Source organism: Dipodomys ordii, unplaced genomic scaffold, assembly GCF_000151885.1.
Source record: "Dipodomys ordii isolate 6190 unplaced genomic scaffold, Dord_2.0 Scaffold157, whole genome shotgun sequence".
Classification (NCBI taxonomy): Eukaryota; Metazoa; Chordata; class Mammalia; order Rodentia; family Heteromyidae; genus Dipodomys; species Dipodomys ordii.
The window spans coordinates 1,562,369-1,583,505 of NW_012267373.1; the positions used below are offsets into that span (position 1 = coordinate 1,562,369).

Genomic DNA, 21,137 nt, shown 5'->3' on the forward strand with positions numbered 1-21,137 from the left:
CTTCCTTCCTTCCTTCCTTCCTTCCTTCCTTCCTTCCTTCCTTCCTTCTCTCCCTCTTGTCCTCCTCTCTTTGCTCCCCTCTCCTGACCTCCTCTCTCCTCCCATGTCTTCTCTTCTCTTCAAAGGGAGCATCATTTTGAAAGTGGTTTTGTATGTATCCTTCCCAGAAAGAGTTACGTATGTGTTACAAATTTCTTTCCAAGCTTTGATATGCTACTGAGGTTGAAGGAATATATTGTTCCTCTTATGCTTTATCTAATCCTAGTTGTTTTCTTATTTTAGACAATGCATATCTGACTCTAGCTTCAGATGTTGGAGAACCAATTATACTTAATGCCACCAACACCAGCCTTACAATCAGATTACCTCCAGTCAAGACAAAGCTCACGCTGCATGGCATCATCAGCCCTACACCAACCTTCTTGGTTTATTATAAGGAAGTTAATGACATTATAACCAGCTCTGAACTGAACTATAGAGTGCTGGTAAGATGGGAGTTAGTTGTTTTTGACTTTTCACAAGATGAGTTTTTATGATATAAAAGTATCAATGATAACTAGAGACTTCCCCAGTGCTCTGTGGGGTAACTTCTTACAGCCAATGGCTCATCAAAAGATGTTAGGTTTTAGCTTTCTTGTCTAACTTAAACCTACTCTCAGGTTAGTATATTAACTTGGGCCTGTTATTAGAGTTCCTGAGAGAACTGAGTTGTTTTCCCCTGATTTTCTATTTATCCTGAGAGAATTGTGGTTTTTTTTGGGGGGGGTGTCTTTATAGCACTTTGGATTATTTTTTTGTCTGCTATTTTCTATATGTTATAAAATGCAAGGATGGTCTGTTTTTACGTTGTCCTTGTGTGTCTAGCAGTTTTATAATAGTTGAAATAGCAGCAATTTACTAGATAATTCTTCAATGGGCAAATTAATTAGCACCATTTATCTCAACATTGGAACTGGTAATTCAGTTGTTTCAGTGATGGAATTATATATATATATGTATATACATACATATATTCAAAAGAGGGGATTCATCATTGACTATCGGACATTAAACATTACATTCTCTGTCATAAAATATACAGGATTCTTTGTTATTTCCTTTACTTTGTGTATTTTAGTTTTCCCTTGTACATTTCTAAAAGGAGTTGTTTTAGAGACAAATTGCTTGACCTAGCCTGTGCTTATAACATTGGACATTTCTGTTATGAGAACTAATCTATCATACTGTGTTCACATTTATTGCGATTGGTCTAAGACAGTGGTTCTCAACCTTGGCTTCACCCTAAACAATTCACTTAGAATCTACAGAAGTGAAACTGAAGCATAATAATTTTTGAAGCATACTAGATAATTCTGAATCACCAAGTTGAGAAACATCCTTTTACTCTCATGAACTTTATTTAAAATAAATGGATAATATCACTTATCTTTTATTGTACCCACTTAGATGTCACTATTTTATGATAGGATCTTACTGAAGGTCTACTATAATCCTAGTGAAATAATGCCTTTCTCTGCAAATTTAACTTCCTATCTGAAATGACTTATTTTACAAAGTTGGCTCATGGATGTCAATCAGTTGCTGATTATTCATAAAGATACTAAACAATTTAAGTCTGGATAGATTAAGATGCTGGTGTTTTATTAATAATCTAGAATTTTAAAATATTCTAAGTATTTTTGAGTCTGTGAAAATTTTCTCTTTGGCTAAATAAATGATAACTTATTTATATAAAGCAAGACTCAGATGCTGATTTGTAAAAATTAAAATTATAGGAATCTCAGGAAGATATAGTCCTTATTGGTGGATTACAACCATTTTCCACATATATGATACAAATAGCAGTAAAGAATTATTATTCTGATCCTTTGGAAAGCTTACCTCTGGGAAAAGAGGTTTTTGGAAAAACTAAACGTGGAGGTGAGTGTGGATTTCTAGGGTGGGTTTTTGTGAAACATGGGATATATTTGTCTGCATTTTAAAAAATTATGTCTTTTATTTTTGCCAGTTCGAGGGCATAAACTCAGGGTCTAGGCTTTGTCCCCGAGCCTCTCTGTGCTTAAGGCTAGTTCTCTACCAACTGAATCACAGCACCACTTTCAGCCTTTTCTGTTTATGTGGTACTGAGGAATCTAACTCAAGGATTCATGGATGCTAGGCAAGCACTCTACCACTAAGCCACATCCCAAACCAATATGAGTCTTTTCAAACTTAACAAGAAAGATAAATTTGTGGAAAAGTATTTGGATGACTAGACTCCTATCCTCTAAGGCCTGAAGGCGGTGAATAACATTTCTTCAAAGTGAAAAGAAACATCAAAATCAGTAGTTTGCCTAAGTTTTGGTCTTGCCACACAGCGTTACTCTTTTCCCATTTGATTTTTTATTGGTCTCTCTTCATATGAGGAGACAGGAAAACCATCCCGTTTCTGTGAACTGTGTGGAGCCCATTGAGACTTTAATATAACATCACCTTTTAAAGAAAAGAACAGGTCTGGAGTCTACAAAGGTGTTTTAAGAGATAGTGATTGAATTTAAGATGTTTCTGAGCACGTTCATCACAGCCTGCATCCTACAGCTGGAGTCAGATAATCATTTAGTCATCAGGCATAAGTAGGCAAGTCCATCAGGCAAACTGCTCCTTTGCCATTTTGGTAAAGGCTGACTTTCCTTCTGGATGTGCAGTAGTCCTTGTGCTCACATGATAGGGCTGCTCCCCCGTGATTTCCTCTCTTCCTCCCACCTTCAGTGCTATTGCACTGTTCCTTATCCTGAATTGCTCTTTATTTCAGTACCAGGAGCGGTGTGTGTTATTAATGCAACTGTGCTGTCAGACACCAGGCTCCTTATATCGTGGAGAGAATCTCAAAAGCCAAATGGACCAAAAGATTCTGTCCGCTATCAGCTGACAATCTCACATCTGGCCCCAATTCCTGAGACTCCTCTAAGACAAAGCGAATTTCCAAATACACAACTTAGCCTCCTTGTTACTAAACTGTCTGGTGGACAACTCTACGTGTTAAAGGTACAGAGCATATTGGACATTTTCCATTGTCATTCTCAAGTACAGGTTCTGAAAAAGTTAAACAAACTGTTCTTTTTTACAAAAAGGTTCTGGCCTGCCACCCCGAGGAAATGTGGTGTGCTGAGAGTCATGCTGTCACTGTGAAAATGTTCAATACACCGGAGAAACCCTATGGCTTGATCCCAGATAACACTAGTTTGCAATTCGATTGGATGGCACCACCTAATACTAACCTCATAAGATTTTGGTTTGAACTCCAGCAGGTAGATTTTTTCTAACACAACTCTTTAAGATACAGAATAGGTTGAGAAGCTTTTTCCTATGTCTATAATATTCTATTGCATAAACCAACAATGTATTTGATAACAGTTATTAATTTAGGTTTGGTGTATAGAAGTGATAGGCCATCCAGACTAATTTCTGATAAAAAGAACTGCCAGAAAGATTGATTTGCTCTCAAGAGGCTCTGAGCAAAAAGTATATGCTCTAGTGTGCTGATTTCATAGTATTATCTTAGTTATATGCTTTCAGCATGGTTTTCTGGTTTAAAGTCTATAACAATTTGATATGATAAATTTGAAAAAATGAAACCCTAAACTTGGTTTGGAAAAACCCTTTCTGGGATGGAAGCATGGGTCAGAGTGCCAGCTGTGAGCCCAAAGTTGAGTGAGCACACAAGGCATTGAGCTCAAGCCCTGGTAACAGCACAAGAAAAGAAGAAAAACATCTCTTACCGTTTGAGGGCAGAGCAGTGATAGATCTAGATTATGAATTGTATAATTTTTAAATCACCAAAGTGTACAAGAATGGCATATTCAATTTAATGTTGGTAAATCTATTCATAGGAGTTCATTAACATTTTGTGTTTTTTTTCATCTGTCCAGAGAACCAAATGTCTTTCTTTTTTTTTGGGGGGGGGTCTGGTCGTGGGCCTGAACTCTGGGCCTGGGGGCTGTCCCTCAGCTTTTCAGCTCAAGGCTAGCGCTCTACCACTTGAGCCACAGCGCCACTTCTGGCTTTTTTCCCCCTGCTTATGTGGTGCTGAGGAATCGAACCCAGGGCCTCATGCATGCAAGGCAAGAGCTCTACCACTGAGCCACCTTCCCAGCCCGAACCGAATGTCTTGAACTCAGCATTTCTTATTCTGTTTTCTTTCTTATGGCTAGTGCTCTATCACTTGAAGTATGTTGCCAAGTCTAGATTTTTGCTCTTTATTTTTTTATTCCCAGGCTAACTTCTAACCGCACTTCTCTGATCTCAGCATTTTGAATAGTAGGATTACAGATGTGTGCCATGCAATGAAAAGGGGGATATGAAGTGTTTATTTATGAAAACTTACCTTTTTAGGAAAACGACTGAGGAAAATACTCCAAGAACCCATGACAAAATTCTATACTTTTCACCTTTTCCTATTTGGATAAGTAAAATATCATTTTAAGGTTAAAAAATACAGATAAAAAACAGTATCACAGAGAAAGAATTCTCTGATATCTAGTGGTAGATATGAATGAAAACAAGCTTCCTGGTATTGTACTTCTAATGCGGTTACTTAGCTTCCGTCTTTTAGTGATATGGATTTGCTATGTGTAACTATAAGGAAGTGCAGTGCAATGGCTGAGGTGGATGTTAAGAAGAAAAGCTGAAATGTTTTAGTTTGTAAGTCACTATGAGCATCTTCATACACTCCAACTCTGTAAGGTCATTATTGTGAAATGAACAAATGTCTGGAATTGATGTTACCATTGTTAAGCTCCACCATTGTTCCTTAGCTGTGAATTTTATGCTCTTAGCTTCCTGATTCAAGGAGGATATCTACTCAAGGGATAACAAAAAGTTGCAGCTTTGAACCTTCCCCTGGTGAAAAGTTGGTGAACATCTACCTCGGGTTTGTCCCTAAGGGCTTTATTCACGTGAGCTTACAACAAATAAAATAGCTGTTAGTATTAGGCTAAAGTTATGGATAATGTCAAGTCATTGATAGAAAGTAAATGTTGTTTAACTTTTAATCAATTTGTCACAGGCTTACAAATTTTCTAGGTCTAAGAAGACTTTCTTCAGGAAACACAAATGTTAGTTGACACTTTTTTTATTCCTAGTGGAAACACAATGAGTTTTACCACGCCAAAGCTTCCTGCAGCCAAGGCCCAGCTTATGTCTGTAACATCACGGACCTACAACCTTACACCTTCTATCATGTCCGAGTAGTTGTGGTTTATATGACAGGAGAAAATAGCACCTCACTTTCAGAAGGCTTTAAGACAAAAGGTGAGGGTTAAAAAATTCATCATGGATCTGGGAATGTGGCTTAGTGGTAGAGTGCTCCCCTAGCATGCATGAAGCCCTGGGTTCCATTTCTCAGTACCACATACACAGAAAAAGCCAGAAGTGAGGCTGTGGCTCAAGTGATAGAGTGCTAGCCTTGAGCAAAAGAAGTTCAGGGACAGTGCCCAGGCCCTGAGTTCAAGCCCCAGGACTGGCAACCAAACAGCAAGAACAAAAACTCATCATGTTGTGTGGAGCTGGGAGAAACTGGGGGAGAGCTACGGAACCGGTGACATTGACTAGATTCATTGTACTCATAAAACAACGTTGAATTTAAGCCCCTTTGTACAACTAAAACAACAACAACAACAACTACTATTACTACTACTACTACTAAATCTCATCATGTAGGAAGACTACAGGCTTCTCAGATCCATTTTTATCTCTTCATCAATCATGGAGGATGAAATTTTTTCTTAAATAGGAATGATTCCTGTTTCTAGAGTTTAAGTGAAGAAATGGAAGAGTTAGGTGTGTCATTACAGGAAGTGATGAAATAATATGGTCCTGAAGTATCCTGAGCTGGGAAAAGTCACTTCTTTCAGCATTCTGATTTTTCTGTCTAGCTATGATATTTTGCAGTGAGAATTGAATAAAAAAGACAAGTGAGTGTTAAAGAAAGTACTTATTTAATGACTTCTGTATTTTAAATGTCAAATGAAAAACCTAACAATTCGATCAGTATTCTGAGATATCGTCTAAGTCTAAGCTGATCCCTATTAGAGTAAAGGGAAATGTCCAGGGCATGGCTCAAGTGGTAGAGCAAGTACAAAGTTCTAAGTTTAAGCTTAGTATTGCTAAAATAACAATAACAAAGAGCAGAGATGAATGCTCCAAAATTTATGATAGATTTATTTCCATTTATAATTTATTTAATGCCAATCCCATCAGTAATCAATTGTCTATTACGGATCAAACTTCAGACATTCATTTAAAAATATACACTTGTATCAGAATATTTTATGATTATTTTTAATGTACTTACCTTTCTATAAAAGACATTGCATACTTTTCATTGTATACTCAATCAATATTTTCTCTTTTCCTCAAAGCTGGAGTCCCAAGTAAACCAGGCATTCCCAAACTATTAGAAGGGAGTAAAAATTCAATACAGTGGGAAAAGGCTGAAGACAATGGAAACAGAATTCTTTACTACATCCTTGAGATCAGGTATGTTTGTTTGCAAAACTGCCTTAACATACTATAAAGAGCTAGGCAACAAAGTATAAGACGATTAAATGTAATATTTATGCAGGTGAATTTGTATGGAAACACAAGGCATCTTTAGTGCAAGGAAGGATCTTGAAAGCATCAATATGTTCTTTGCTCAACCCCTAGAGGTCAGCCTTGGTATTCTAATTATAAGACAACTTACACGAGTCTCTAAAAATCTAAAATTGCTTATTAAAACTTTTCAGAGAAATCATTCAATTGAAGGTCCATGCAGCCATAATTTGCTTTATATCTGTTCCATTTAAGAAGCTGTGCTGTTGTTTGATATTAGATGATGGCATGCACATACATTTCTGATCATTTGTTTTAGCAAGGTTAAGTACTCCCTAGTGGGAAACAGCAATGAGTTAGATATTTTTCAGAATGTAAACATAGGGGAGGAGCTGAAATGCTCTCAAGTTATAGGTGTGCAACTTCCCTACCTGTTGTGAAGCATACAGTTTGCAGTGGGTTCTCAGGGATTGCGTATGTGCTGTCAATGAAAGCTAGTAGCGGATCAACACATGCAACCTCAAACTTGGCCAGCATGGGGAGCTCAGTGAACTACAACTGGCTCAAAAGGTCTGATTTCAGGCCAACAAGAGGGACAATTTCCAAATTCCAAAAACACTCCCCTCACGGGACTATGAAACCATCTTTTAAGAAGCTCCAAGGACAAAAGTCACTTCTATAATTATAGTCCTGGCAACGTAAGCTTTGGATCTATTTTTGCTTCGTCTTTCTCTGGCATCCCCATAACCTTAAAAATTTGTTCCTGCTCATGCTAGAGAAATCTCTTGGCCATATCTCCAATAGGAACTCTTATGAAATAAATTTTTGTTACTTCTTTTCATGCATAATAAAATATATTCTGACTCGCAGTACTATCTTGGTGGCATGCGATCCTAATTGTATTCAATGGCCATGCCTCCCTCTAGGAAGACTTTAATTGCAGGACTCCATCTAAATAGTTTGCATATCTTTTGCCCCATGCATTCCCTGTTGATACACAGTTCACAGGAATGACAAAAGGAATTTTATAGCTTCAGTGACTCTGTGTCGCTATGTCAAAATGCTATGCAATTATGAATCACATAAAAGAACAGAAAGCTAAGAAACTTATGGTCAGGTACTGGTTGTTCACACCTATAATCCTAACTATTCAGAAGGTTGAGATCTGAGGATTGCAGTTCAAAGCTAGCCTGGGCAGGAAAGTCTATAAGACTTTTATCTCCAATTAACCCTTAAGAAGCTGGAAATGGCTCAAATGGTAGAGAGTCAGCTTTGAGTAAAAAAAGCTAAGAGACACAGTGCCCAAGCCATGAGTTCAAGATTCAGTACTGACACAAAAGAATTAAAAAAAAGAGAAACTTATGAACTTCCCAGCTGAAAATTATCATTCTGCTTACAACAGATGAGGGGAGCCAAGCAACCTATGCTTCTTTGGGTCTGGCTTACTTTGCTTATGTAAATTTTCCAAGTCTTTTCGTTTCCTTATGGATTGTTCAATATCATTCTTTCTGATGGAAGCATAGAATTCCAGTGGATGAATATATATACACCATTTATAAATTATACAGTACTTTAGATATTCATACAGTAAGACCAAAGTAGGAAAAGGATCACAAAGGCTCAATAGCTATATGTATATGGTAATCTTTTACTGAAATGAGCTACAAGAAACAAAAAAGAGGTTGTTTGTTTGTTTTCTCCTTTGTTATTTTTGATTTCTGTACCTTTTGTCATGTATGTAAGTTTATTTATTTTGGGGAGGGTAAGGGAGCACACAAATAGTGGGACAAGGGGTGAACAAATGCAGCAGTGACACTCACTAGACACTATGTTGAAAATGAACTATACAACTTGTGGGGGAGAAGAGGCCTGAAGGGGATAATTGGGAGAAAATGAGGGAAGAGGTGACACTGTTCAAAAAGAAATAAACTCATTATCTGACTTATGTAACTGTAATCCCTCTGTACATCACCTTTATAATAACAATGATAATAGCAATAACAGTAATAATAATAAAATTTGTGAAATAGTCGCCCGATGTGTTTGGAATATATTCTAAATAGTAGAAAAGGGATAATCAGCTTTCACTTGGCTATTGATTATTCATAACTTACTTGATGGGCTGAGTTCGATGGCTCATGCATCACTCAGATGGTTTTATAAAACCATGCTTTGGGGGAAATTAGGTCAAAGAAAATGAATGCAACCAGAATCTTTAGAGGTCTCTCATTGAAATGATACAGGAGCAACTAGACATCACATATATATTGTCACATTTATCTTCTGTATTTACCACTTTGCTGTTTCTCTTACAGAAAGGGCATTTCAAATGACGCACAGAACCACAACTTAAGGTGGAAGATGGCATTTAATGGGTCCTGCAATAGCATTTGCACATGGAAGTCCAAAAACTTAAAAGGAACATTTCAGTTTAGAGTAGTAGCTGCAAATAATCTTGGGTTTGGTGAACATAGTGAAGTGAGTGAGGATATTATATTAGCTGAAGGTATGTTACCATATCTATCTGCCTACTAGCTTATTGTATGAAGGTTTAGTGATTAAGATAGGTGAATCCTAAATACTAGCAATAGATTCAGGGACTGTATAACTATCATCTGAACTATTGAACAATTAATTTCACATGATCTTCCTATAACATTATTATCATCATTTTGTTTCTGTCTTCAATAATAAGATACTTATAACATCTATTACATAAATTCTATGATCCTAAAAAGGTTCCAGGACTGTCTTTAATCTGGTTTTTATCTGTCTAGCTTTATTATCCTGTGGCCTGGTGCACTAATTTGCTCTCTCTTTCTTTCCATATCCATGTGTTTCTTTCTGCCTGTCTCTCTCTGTTTTTCTCATCTCTCTTAGTTCTTTGGTAAATGTTTCATTATGTTGCCTAGACTGACCTTAAACTTACAACCTCCTGCCTCTGCCCTCCAACTGCTGGTGTTATAAACTATCATACCCACCACGGTACTCGAAATTTCTATGCACAGCATGCTCACGACTGCTCTTTGTCTCTTTCTTAGCATGTATGTCTTTTGTTCTATCCTATTTTATGTGATGCCATATCTTTCTAATCACATAGGTGCCATGTTTTTCTCTCTACACAAGCACCAGGTTGTATTGATTTTGCCATCTCTATTTCTCTCTGCTGAGTTCTGATCTTCCTATTTCTACATTGGCCTACCAAATGTAAGGTGTCTTTTCATGTTGGTGCTTCTGCCTTAATCACACTGTTGATATTTCAGTTTGCTGAACTACAAACTGAACCCCTTGACCACTCTTTAAAAACCCCACATGGTTATTTATTCACTATTTTCAGAATAAAAAACCTCGATATGTCATATAAGGCTTTCCATGATTTGTCCTCCAGTTGTAGTTTATCTTTACCAATATTTATCCATGTACAGTTACTCCCAGTAGTTTGGTAAGAAACTTTTTATCACTAGGCTTTTCAATTTGCATTTCCTTAAGCCTAACAGGAAGGCCCACACCCAACTACCATGTATTCCCTTTTTCTTTTCTTTCTTTCTTTCTTTCTTTTTTTTTTGCCAGTCCTGGGGCTTGAACTCTTCAGCTCAAGGCTAGCATTCTACCAGTTGAGCCACAGTGCCACTTCTGGCCTTTTCTGCTTCTGTGGTAGGGAGGAATCGAACTCAGGGCCTCATGCATGCAAGGCAAGCACTCTACCACTGAGCCACCTTCCCAGCCCTCCCCAATCCCCCAGCATATTCTTTATCTTGTTTTTTTAAAGATGCAAAAACAATTCTTAACTCATAGGAAATATATAACCAGGGTGCCCCAGATCTGGCTCATAGTTTGCCAACCTATGTGTCTTTCTTTACCTTAAACTGAAATTAAGAAAATGTTCCCTTTTTTCATATATATATATATTCCTCAGTTTAACATCCATGGAATAAGTGGGAATGAAGCTATTATAGAACAGAATAATCCTAACTATGTTATATGAAGATTCACACTTTTTGGTTTTATTTAAAAGATTATGCATGTTTCTCTAGTTACTTTAAAATACAAATTAGCTGAACATATTCCAGTGAGGTGTTGATGGTATCGCTCTAGAAAAAAGGGGGTGGAAGAGAAAGAACTTGTATTTTGCTTTCTTGTGGTACATATAGTCTCACTACAAATGCTTTTAAACATTTTAAAAGTGTTTAAAATTTAAAAATTTTTAAATTTAAATTAAAAATTTAAATTTAAATTTTAAGAATTAATTTTAAAATTTAAATTAAAAAGAATAAAATATTGCAAAAATCCAGGAGAAGCTAGCTCTAGGTAATCACCATATAGGCATATCTAGACAATTCAGTTTTACTTTATGAATTAATTTTCTTTTCCATTTATCTGATTAGATGGTTTTTGGACAGCAGAAACAAGTTTCATACTTTCTATCATACTTGGAATATTTCTGATTGTTACAGTCCCATTAACCTTTGGTAAGTATATAGATTTTTAGAACTAGATGCTAAGATATTCATTTGATCATCCAGTTTGACTTATCTTTTAATTTTATCTCATCTCCTACATAAAACTTGAATTACTTAGATAAGATAACAAAATCCACAATGATTATTTTATTGCCATTGGATGTTAAAGCTACTCATTTCTGTGAGGAAATTTATTTATTTATTTATTTAATTTGTATGCTGGTCCTGGGGATTGAATTCAAGTTTTTATGTTCTTGTTTGGCTTTTTCTCTCGAGAGCTAGTGTTCTACCACTTGAGTCATACCTCTACTTCTAGCTTCTTACTAGTTAATTGGAGATACAAGTATCACGGTCATTTCTGCTTTGGCTGGTTTTGAATTTCAGTCCTCAGTTTTTAGCCTCTGAGCATCTGAATGTTTCTACCACCTCCCAGTTGCTGGGAACCAAGGCTTTAACAAAATGGGAATTGGAGGAATATTCTGGATCTAAACCATGGGGGTTACTACCTTATGAAAAGTATATCTGTATTTGCATCTTACTGTATACTTTAGATAAAGCAATTTACATTGGCACCATCTGAAACAGCTTAACAATAACCCACAGCCTTCGGACCAACTATTGGCACCATCTTTTAGCTTTCTTTAAAATAGTATTTGTTTCTGGTTGGCCATAGCAAGTGTTGTGACATACAGATTGAAATACAATAACTCTGGGTACAAAAATAAGAGGATTAATAAGGGGCCAGTGATAACCATTGGTTGGTACTTTTGGTCTCCAGGCAGACAGTCTGGTCTGGAATGAGCAGAGGTTCATTCACGGGAGATCCATTCATAGCATGTAAGATGCATTCTTGCTTTTGATATCTGACTGGCTTATTTTAAATATTTTGTCATTTATAAAAATATATAACAAAAATAAAAAATACAACCAATCAAACCATCCAACAAACAAAAAAAATGCAGAAGAATTAGATTTGATAGACAGCTAGCTATTTCCCATTATTTATTTTACATTACTGCAATAGTCCTAAAAATCTAACTCTTCCCTTCTTGTTTTAAAAATTCAGTTTAAAAATGAGAAAATCATAAATGGAATGATTAGATGTTGGTCCTGTAGATAATTATAGTGGCACATGGTTTGCTTTATTTCTATTGTTTTGGTATAAATATGAATAGCATTTTCTTTCAATTTCCTGAATGTCTTGATTTGGGTTATAAAATATATGGTCCTGTCTGACATGCTGAAAAATTCTAGGAAGGAAAGACTACCAACAAAGAAACTCAGGCTCATGTTTGAGAAGCTATGACTTACTTTGTAAGTAACAGAAAGTGACAAGGGGAAATTGAAGAAAATGTTGCAAATATAAAGTTGAGACTCTCTGGTGGTAAAGAAAACCAATATTCATTAAGTATGTCAAATCTTTATTTTGTCTTCAAATTGTTCAGAGTCATGAAGTGTCCGGGATCACATAGGACTTGAATTGAGCTTTAATTTCAAAGATCCTATCCAGAGAATATGTGGAACACTCCTTTAATTAATGGAGAAAGCTAAAAATTTCAGCCGGCAGTGCTAGGACTTTAACCTGTGGTTCCAGGGAGTCTAAGTCTTGCACAGCTGATGTTTGTGCCACTAAGCCAGTCCCTCCAGAATTACACATGATGCCTGTAGTATATTTGGCAGTTGGCATATGGGCTTGACTGCTTGTCTGCTTTCTTACTGAGAAGGGAAGTTACATGAAGAGTCTGTCAACTGTCTTTTGCTTGCCTACTTGTACATCACCACTGTTCAAACCCATGACTCTAGTGGAGGAAAGTGAGATAATTTCAGACCACCTATTGTGTTTTCAAGACATCCTAAGGATATCTGACTTTCTCAAGAGTAAAAGGTTTTTTATTCTGTTTTGAACTCATGGGCTTTTCACTATATCTAAACTAAGTCAGATTTGCTTTTATTAGCATTGCATGTGGTTTTATAAGTGGCAGTATGTATGTGTGTGTGTGTGTATGTGTGCATGAGAAAAGATAGAGTTATTAAAATAAAGTAGTAATTGTTCTAAAATTTATATTGTGGTGAAGGCTCTCACCAGCTATACTTACAACATTGAAACAAAGTTTTAAAAATAAGCACAGACAGACTTTGGGTTGGTGACTAGACATAGCTAATATTCCATACAATTGCTAATTGAAGGAATTTTCCCTTTAATGATGGAGTAAGACAAACCAGTGTGAAAAGATAAAACTAGGAATGTATGTTTGAATAATGTGAAATATAGAAGACAATTGCATAGGAGAATCACAGAGCCACATTGGTCTTGAAGTTCATAGATAAGCTGTCAATAGCTCAGAGAGGTATAAGGAGGAATCACCAAGGGAGGAGGAGTAAGGACATTTTAAGGTTGAAAATTTTCCTTGGTACTTGAAACCTTTCCCTATTTGTCATTAACTCTAACTTCTTAAAAAAATCTTAAAACAAAGTTCAATCTTTCTTGTGTTTTTCCTCCACATTTTAATTAGCATCAGTTGTACACGGGAACTTTATTTAGAGGTGTCCTTATATGCATGCAATGGACCTTACTCAGACAAGCTCTTTTCCTCACTCGAACTCATTTTCCTTTCCCCCATTCCCAGACCAATTTCAACAGTTTTTGTTATTGTTCCATCTTAACATGTGTACATAGAGTGAAGGAGGGTGAATATGGTCAAAAGTATCTATTTATCTGTCTGTCTGTCCATTTACTGACAGAATCTTGCTATGTAGTTCAAGCTGGCCTTTTAATTCACTTTCTTCCAGCCTCAATCTCTCAAATGCTGAGATTTTGAGCAAGTAGCAACTATGCGTGCTAAAGTTTAAAATTTAACAATAATCTCCCCAAACAGATTTTGACCAACAAGCAAATATTTTAGATCACTTAGATATATTTTATTAAAAAATAATTTTTATCCTGATGAAAAAATGATCTGCTTATGATATTAAAAGTACAATACGAATCATTCATGATGAACTAACTACTGTTAAAGTTTGATGAGCTTCATTCTCATAATTTTCTATGTATTTGAGGGAGTATATTGTATAATACATATACAACAGTAGATATATATATATATACTCATATATTTTAATATACAAGATGTATCATTATATTGAAAGCATTTTCTCAGGTCAACTCAGTATTGGATATGTCTGGACTTAAGAGTGAATTTGTTTTATGAATAGCTTATTATATAATTGTTTCCCCTTATTTTAGTTCTTATATGTGAATAATTTTGAGAAATTTATTACAACATTAAAATACACTTACTTATAATAGTATTAAAAATTGAAGACTGTGAACTGAGATGAAAAGTGATATGCAATAAATTGTGTACATTTTTGTCAGGCGTGAGGGTCTCTGGGTGCTGTCCCTGAGCTTTTTTTTTTTTTCTCAAGGCTAGTGCTCTACCACTTTGAACCACAGTGCTCCTTACAGTTTTCTGATGGTTAATTGGAGATAAGAGTCTCATGGGCTTTCTTGCCTAGGCTGGCTTCCAATCATGATTCTCAGATCTCAGTCTACTGAGTAGCTAAGATTACAGATGTGAGCCATGGGTGCCTGGCTAAATTGTATATTTTAAGTGGCATTTTATGTAGATTTAATTACTATTTTCTGTGATGAGTATTTTTTCTATAAAGTTCTATTACGATCTGTGCTTGTATACATAAAAGCTTGTAAAATACATTAATATTTCCTAAAGGAAAACTGAAGAAATATGTTATTTTCTCAATTGCCTCTTTTCTTTATAGTCTGGCTTAGAAGAGCAAAGAATCAAAAACCTTCCAAGGAAGCGCTGACAGTTCTCATAAACGAAGACAAAGAGCTAAGTGAGCTTCGCGGTGTGGCAGCAGGCGTGGGGCTGGCGAATGCCTGCTATGCAATCCAGTACGTAGCCTGGGTCCTCTTCATGGCTCCTTATGGCAGAGAGAGTGTGTGACAACAGCAAGCCTGGCCTTGCTTCCCACCTTGAAGACAGGAGATGGTAACAGCAGACTCATCTAGAGATAGTACTTGGGCAGAACTTTCAAAGGTCTCATGTATGTCCCATGAAGCCAACTCCATTCTATTTTAGAAGCTGTACAATGGTTGCCTATAAAATACCTGTAAGGCAGATGAGTTTGAAACATTTGTTGCCATTATAATTAAGCAAAATAAGTACACCATTGCATGAGACTGTGAATTATGCTTCGGTGGAATTATGCTTCTAGAATTATTTATTATTATGCCTGTAGAAATTTGTAATGAAATGAAGGATTTGAGATAGATTCCCCTATGTCCTATATCAGCTATTCAGCTATACCAGATTATTTATTATTTGATATTCAAGATTATTTATTAAAAGCTCAAAGCATTCCATCTCCTAGAGGATGCTTTTACTTTCCATGATATTCCAAATGAGAGGTCTAAAAGTAAATCTGATGGGGATGGAGTTCATTTCTGTGGTCACAGGGAATTCCATTTTATCTGAGGTCAGCTATGTGAGTGAAAACTCATAAACCTAGATGCAATTTTAAGTAGCTTTTTACATACATTTGCAATCTGAAGAAGTACATGACTATTAGTCCAACAGAGCTAGCCATAATAAAAATCTCAGGGCAGCACATACAATTTCATGTTCCTATTGAAATAGGTGTCTGTATAAGCCTAGGAATAGGGACATATTAGAAACACAAAATTCCATGTCTATCAAGTAGAATCTGCAATGTTGCTAAGTCCTGATACTATTCTTCCTTTTTCAAACACAAACACCAGCAAACTTGTTTGGAAAGAACAAATATGATTGTTTTCCAGTACTCTTCCAACCCAAGAGGAGATTGAAAGACTTCCTACTTTCCCTCGGGAAAAACTGACTCTGCGTGTCTTGTTGGGAAGTGGAGCCTTTGGAGAAGTATATGAAGGAACAGCTGTAGACATCTTAGGAGCCGGAAGTGGAGAAATCAAAGTAGCCGTGAAGGTAACATGAATATCTGAGCGCTTGGCCATGTTCTGCTATGCTGATTTCTGACTTATTTTTATGTCATGCAGACTTTGAAGAAGGCCTCCACAGACCAGGAGAAGATTGAATTCCTGAAGGAAGCACATCTGATGAGGTATCAGGGTAGCATAGAAGCATTTTTCTATTATTGATGTGGGTAGGAAGCTTTAATAATTGTGGATATTTGTGTGTGTGTGTGTGTGTGTGTGTGTGTGTGTGTGTGTGTGTGAGCTAATCCTGGGGCTTGAATTCAGGGCCTGAGCACTGTGCTTTAACTTTCTTACTCAAACCTGGCACTCTAACACTTGAACCACAGCTCGCCTTTCAGCTTTTTGTTGGTAAATCGCAGTCTTACAGACATTCCTATCTGGGATAGCTTTGGACCATGATTCGCATATCTCAGCTTCCTGACTGAGATACATGGCTGAGTATTGGGTTTTTAACATGGTACCTTACCTACCAGATCTTCCTCAAAGCAAATATGGGGTGAAATGTAAAGGGAAATATACCAGTAGTCACAATTTCTATAGAAGTTAATCCTCTGAGCCTAAATACAGGCAATCCCAGACAAAAGGCTCCCCCTTTTATTATTACTTAGGAATGTGCTTTGCAATATAATTCTGAAGGTATTTAGCTTTAGAAATACTGTGTTCTTCTAAATGTGTGATAATGAGTCAAGTAGACCTGGCGATGAAGGGTTATTTTTAAGCATTCTAATGTCAGTGACAGGGATATTGAATGAAAGATACCTTTCCCACAAGGTCAGTCCATTTTAATCATGAAAACTTCTCAAGGATATCTGAAAGAAAATACCTAAGGCAGAAGATCATGGGATGCCAAGCTGTGGTCCCCTAAGTTGGGGCTTACGTTGATACTGTAAACCATTGTAGTTCAGCTCTGAAGATCTGACTGGGTTTTCTAAAAAGGAAAATGTGTATTTTACACTTGTGATGACTGAAAACATGTCTTCAAATGTGCTTTGAACAAAGACATTAGCCAAAATTGCTTTATTTCCCCAAACATAAAATTCCCATAATAGCCAGACACCAGTGGCTCACATCTGTAATCCTAGCTACGCAGGAGGCTGAGATCTGAGGAGTGTTGTTCAAAATGATCTGGGGGACAGAAAGTTCATAAGACTCTTGCCTTAATTAACTACCAAAAAGCCAGAAGTAGAGCTGTGGCCCAAGTGATATTGTGCTAGCCTTGATCAAAAAAAAAGCTCAGGGACGGTGCTCAGGCCCTGAGTTCAACCCCCAGGACTGGCGCGCGCGCGTGCACAGACACACACACACACACACACACACACACACACACACACCTTAATAGAAATATTTGTTCTACAACCCAATCCTGTTTGTCCATATACATTAGCCACTAGGGGTTGCCACTGTTACCTACTTAAATCAAGGCCACAGAGAAAGCTTGGAGAAAGAAGCCTTCACCTGTTAGAGAAAATAGGTCAGGAGTTTTGAAGGAAGGTATGGGTAAAGAATTGTATTGCCGGACGCTGGTGGCTCATGCCTGTAATCCTAGCTACTCAGGAGGCTGAGATCTGAGGATCGCAGTTCAAAGCCAGCCCGGGCAGGAGAGACTGTGAGACTCCTATCTCCAATAAACCACCAGAAAACTGGAAGTGGCGCTGTAGCTCAAGTGGTAGAGCACTCGCCTTGAGCTGGAGAGCTGAGGGACAGCGCCCAGGCCCAGAGTTCAAGCCCCACGACCGACAAAAAAAAAAAAAAGAATTGTTGTATTCCTCAAAGACTCTCTGCTGGGACTGCTGTCACTGTCATGTCATGAAGCTTTGTCTTTCTGCCTTGTAGCAAGTTTAATCATCCCAACATTTTGAAGCAGCTGGGGGTCTGCCTGTTGAATGAACCCCAGTACATCATCCTGGAACTGATGGAAGGAGGAGACCTTCTAACCTATCTGCGCAAAGCCCGGAAGTCCAAGGTAGGCACCAGCCCCCGAGTACTGCTTCCGAGTGTGCATGCCCATTTAGGTTTGAGCCTTGAATGGTGAGATTTTTATATGGCTTCTGCAGAAAAGTTATATCATATTCCCTTCCTTTAGAATCTTGGGCTAATATTTGAACTTATTTTTACTATTTAATAAAGAAATAGAAATGTTGTAGACACAATCCTGTTTGTTTCTTTGTTTCTGGAGCACAAAGATTGTGTAGGGTTAAAAAGACACATATTTCATATAGATGTTTCTCTGTCCCAAGGTGTTTTCTTTTTTCTTTTTTCTGTGTGTGTGTGTTTGTGTGTGTGCACTTATCCTGGGGCTTGAATTCAGGGCCTGGGCACTGTCTCTGAGCTTCTTTGTGCTCAAGGCTATCACTGTACCAACTTGAGCCACAGCACCACTTCTGGCTTTTTATGAGTAGTTTATTGGACATAAGAGTCTCACAGACTTTGCTGCTGGGGCTGGGTTTGAACTGTGATCTTCAGATCTCAGCCTCTTGAGTAACTAGGATTACAGGAATGAGCCTCCAGTGCCCGGCTTATCCCAAGTTTTATTTCTAGTCTTGAAGTCTACTGAATTCTAGACTTGTGAGTTCAATCTGTTGATCTAACTAGTTTTGTCTATTATTTGAGATAACATATTTGGATTATAGTAGGTGTCTAAAACTTCTTTAGGCCAAAACAAAACTCTGGATTTTATTTTACATATGCTCTCCCACTTTATCCAGTTGATGCCCTGCTTTATTTCCCATACTCACAAGTCCTGTCAGCCTCTGCAGTTTTGCCCTGATAATGCAGCCTCATTCACCTCTCCTTCACGCCTAGTGCCCAGCACATTGTGGACCCTGGTAATACTGTGGAAAACTGAACAAGGCCACCAACTTTATACCTCAGATGAGAAGGCATGAGACAAGTCACTAAAGTTTAAATGTATAGATCTGAAACCCTGTGGTTTTCTCCTATTAAGTTAGACACTATATTTTTTTCAATTAAAATATTTTAAAGGTGAATAGTATAAAAACAGGAGCCTGGGGTTCTATCTTCACTTCCTAGGGTTGCATGTTCTCTTTTTGGTGTTTACCTCTGTAAACACCAAACACAGCTGAACACTGATTTTTCAATGGGGGGTCAGAAGTGGGGGGGCATCTATTCATTTTCCACTGTCAAAGATGAGACTTTATCTTGGAATTCCTCATTTATCCATCCAACTCTCCTGCCCCAGCATGACACACAGGAAAACTCTACTTCTCTTCATTCCCGCTGAAGGGTGGCAAGAAACATCAATGATAAGAAATGGTAGCATCTGAAGTCAAGTGGTCCCAAGATGGAGTGGAGTGTTCCAACAAATTGTCAGAGGGGTAGAGAGGAAGAGGCAATGCTCAGAGACCCATACAGGCAAGCAGCACTATGGAAACCTTGTCAACAGCAAATAGGATACCAGCCACAAAGCTGAAGTTCAGAAGCAGGATTCTACATCAAAAGAAAGTCTTTACAAGTAGAGTAGATTTTATCCAAAACAAAGCAGCATTCCAGTCAACAGGAGCCAGACAAGCAGTCATAGCCATGGCCATATGCAATGAGCCACATTAGAGGGGAACTAATTCTTGGGTGTAAGGTCAGCGCCTAGTCAATCAGTTCTGGATATAGTTGTATGAGGCCTGGCACTATTCAATAGCTGTCATTTTAAGGCACAGCATGAGCTTGTCATAGAAGGCAGGGGGTACAGCACTTTAAAAGGGGGATCTGCCATGGGGCTGTGCTTAGTAATTTATAAGACTTTACAGGAAGCAGGGCACAAGTGAGCTAATGGAAGAATAGGAGGCTGGAGACAGAGGAAGTTTTTGGATGTCTCAGATTAGAGATGATAAAGGCCTGAACCAGAGTAATTGCAGGGCAATTCAAAGGCCCACACAATGTATGACTCTGGCCTCTAGGAAGGAAGTCAGGACACCCCCCCCCCCATATGCTACTAATAAAAATATTGACTGGTGTTTTTCACCTAGAAATAGCAGTCAGTGCAGGCTTAAGTATATATTTGTGCTGACTCGTTTAGATGAGAGTAGTAATCTGTGACTTGAAAACAAAATATTGCTGCCAATGATATGGGATTCATCTGAAGAACAAGCCCATTCTGACATGATACTGACATGATAAAGGGCCAATAATTCAATTATTTCTACTTATAAAATCAGCAACTGTTTATTATGTGCCTGTCATGTAATATATACTATATTAAATATTCTATATATTTTTAAGAAATCTGGCTGTCTCTTTAGTTCTTACCACACTGGGAGGCTTGAGTCAAGAGAGGGCAGTTAATTAGGAAGGTCACTAGATTCCCACCAACCATATCCCTGCCCCGACCAACTCCCTTACATATTTTATTTTGCATCTTGCAAAAGCAGTATTCCTACATCCATTTTACATATGAGAAAGTTATTTAATTAATCAAACAAATCGAGCAAGTTCACACAACTTGTGAATAGAAACAGGTAAGTTTCAAATCTTGTCTGTTTGACATCACTGAGTGATTTTCCAATAAAAATTCTGTGTCATCTCTGCTTACTATAGATATAGCTTATCATGTATATGTGTGTGTTTTCATATATGTATGGATAGAAAGCAAATAATTGTTATTTTTTCTTTTCTGAATTCTTGTATTCATAACTAAGATTTCCTTTAGATATTCTATGCAAAGGTGTGTATGCATATTTAGGTATCTATCAGTATATACTGACATATATAGGTATATATCTGTGCAAGTTGGATACGTGTTTGTAATTCTCCTTTTATTTCTTCTAGTTTCATGGTCCTTTACTCAACTTGGTTGACCTTGTAGACTTGTGTGTGGATATTTCAAAAGGCTGTGTATACTTGGAGCAGTTGCATTTCATTCACAGGTACAATGATAATCTGGTTGCAAGGTTATTATGGTGATTGCTTCAGTATAGTTTGGGTAGATCAGATAAGATACTTAAACATTGTTAAAATAGCAATATTCTCTTTGAGTGTATGTATGTGTGTGAAATTAAGGTTTGTATTGGGATTTCACAATAGTTAGGCAAGGTACTCTGTACTGAGCTAGGCCTCTAGTCCTAGTTTAGTGCCAGTCATTTTTTTTTGTCAGTCATGGG

The 21,137-nt window shown here is 37.3% G+C and overlaps 1 protein-coding gene across 2 annotated transcripts in view; it reads left to right on the forward strand.

Annotated features, from left to right (window-relative positions):
• Ros1 (ROS proto-oncogene 1, receptor tyrosine kinase) overlaps positions 1 to 21,137 on the forward strand; it is a 95,850-nt gene that overhangs the window by 57,522 nt on the left and 17,191 nt on the right. For both annotated transcript variants that reach the window (XM_013032802.1, XM_013032801.1), the window contains 13 exons: positions 283 to 485; positions 1,776 to 1,920; positions 2,792 to 3,024; positions 3,111 to 3,287; positions 5,121 to 5,289; positions 6,399 to 6,516; positions 8,886 to 9,076; positions 10,956 to 11,039; positions 14,811 to 14,946; positions 15,853 to 16,015; positions 16,087 to 16,151; positions 17,860 to 17,989; positions 20,806 to 20,903. In XM_013032802.1, the coding sequence (XP_012888256.1) occupies positions 283 to 485; positions 1,776 to 1,920; positions 2,792 to 3,024; positions 3,111 to 3,287; positions 5,121 to 5,289; positions 6,399 to 6,516; positions 8,886 to 9,076; positions 10,956 to 11,039; positions 14,811 to 14,946; positions 15,853 to 16,015; positions 16,087 to 16,151; positions 17,860 to 17,989; positions 20,806 to 20,903 (1,912 nt within the window). The remainder of the gene's footprint in view (positions 1 to 282; positions 486 to 1,775; positions 1,921 to 2,791; positions 3,025 to 3,110; positions 3,288 to 5,120; positions 5,290 to 6,398; positions 6,517 to 8,885; positions 9,077 to 10,955; positions 11,040 to 14,810; positions 14,947 to 15,852; positions 16,016 to 16,086; positions 16,152 to 17,859; positions 17,990 to 20,805; positions 20,904 to 21,137) is intronic.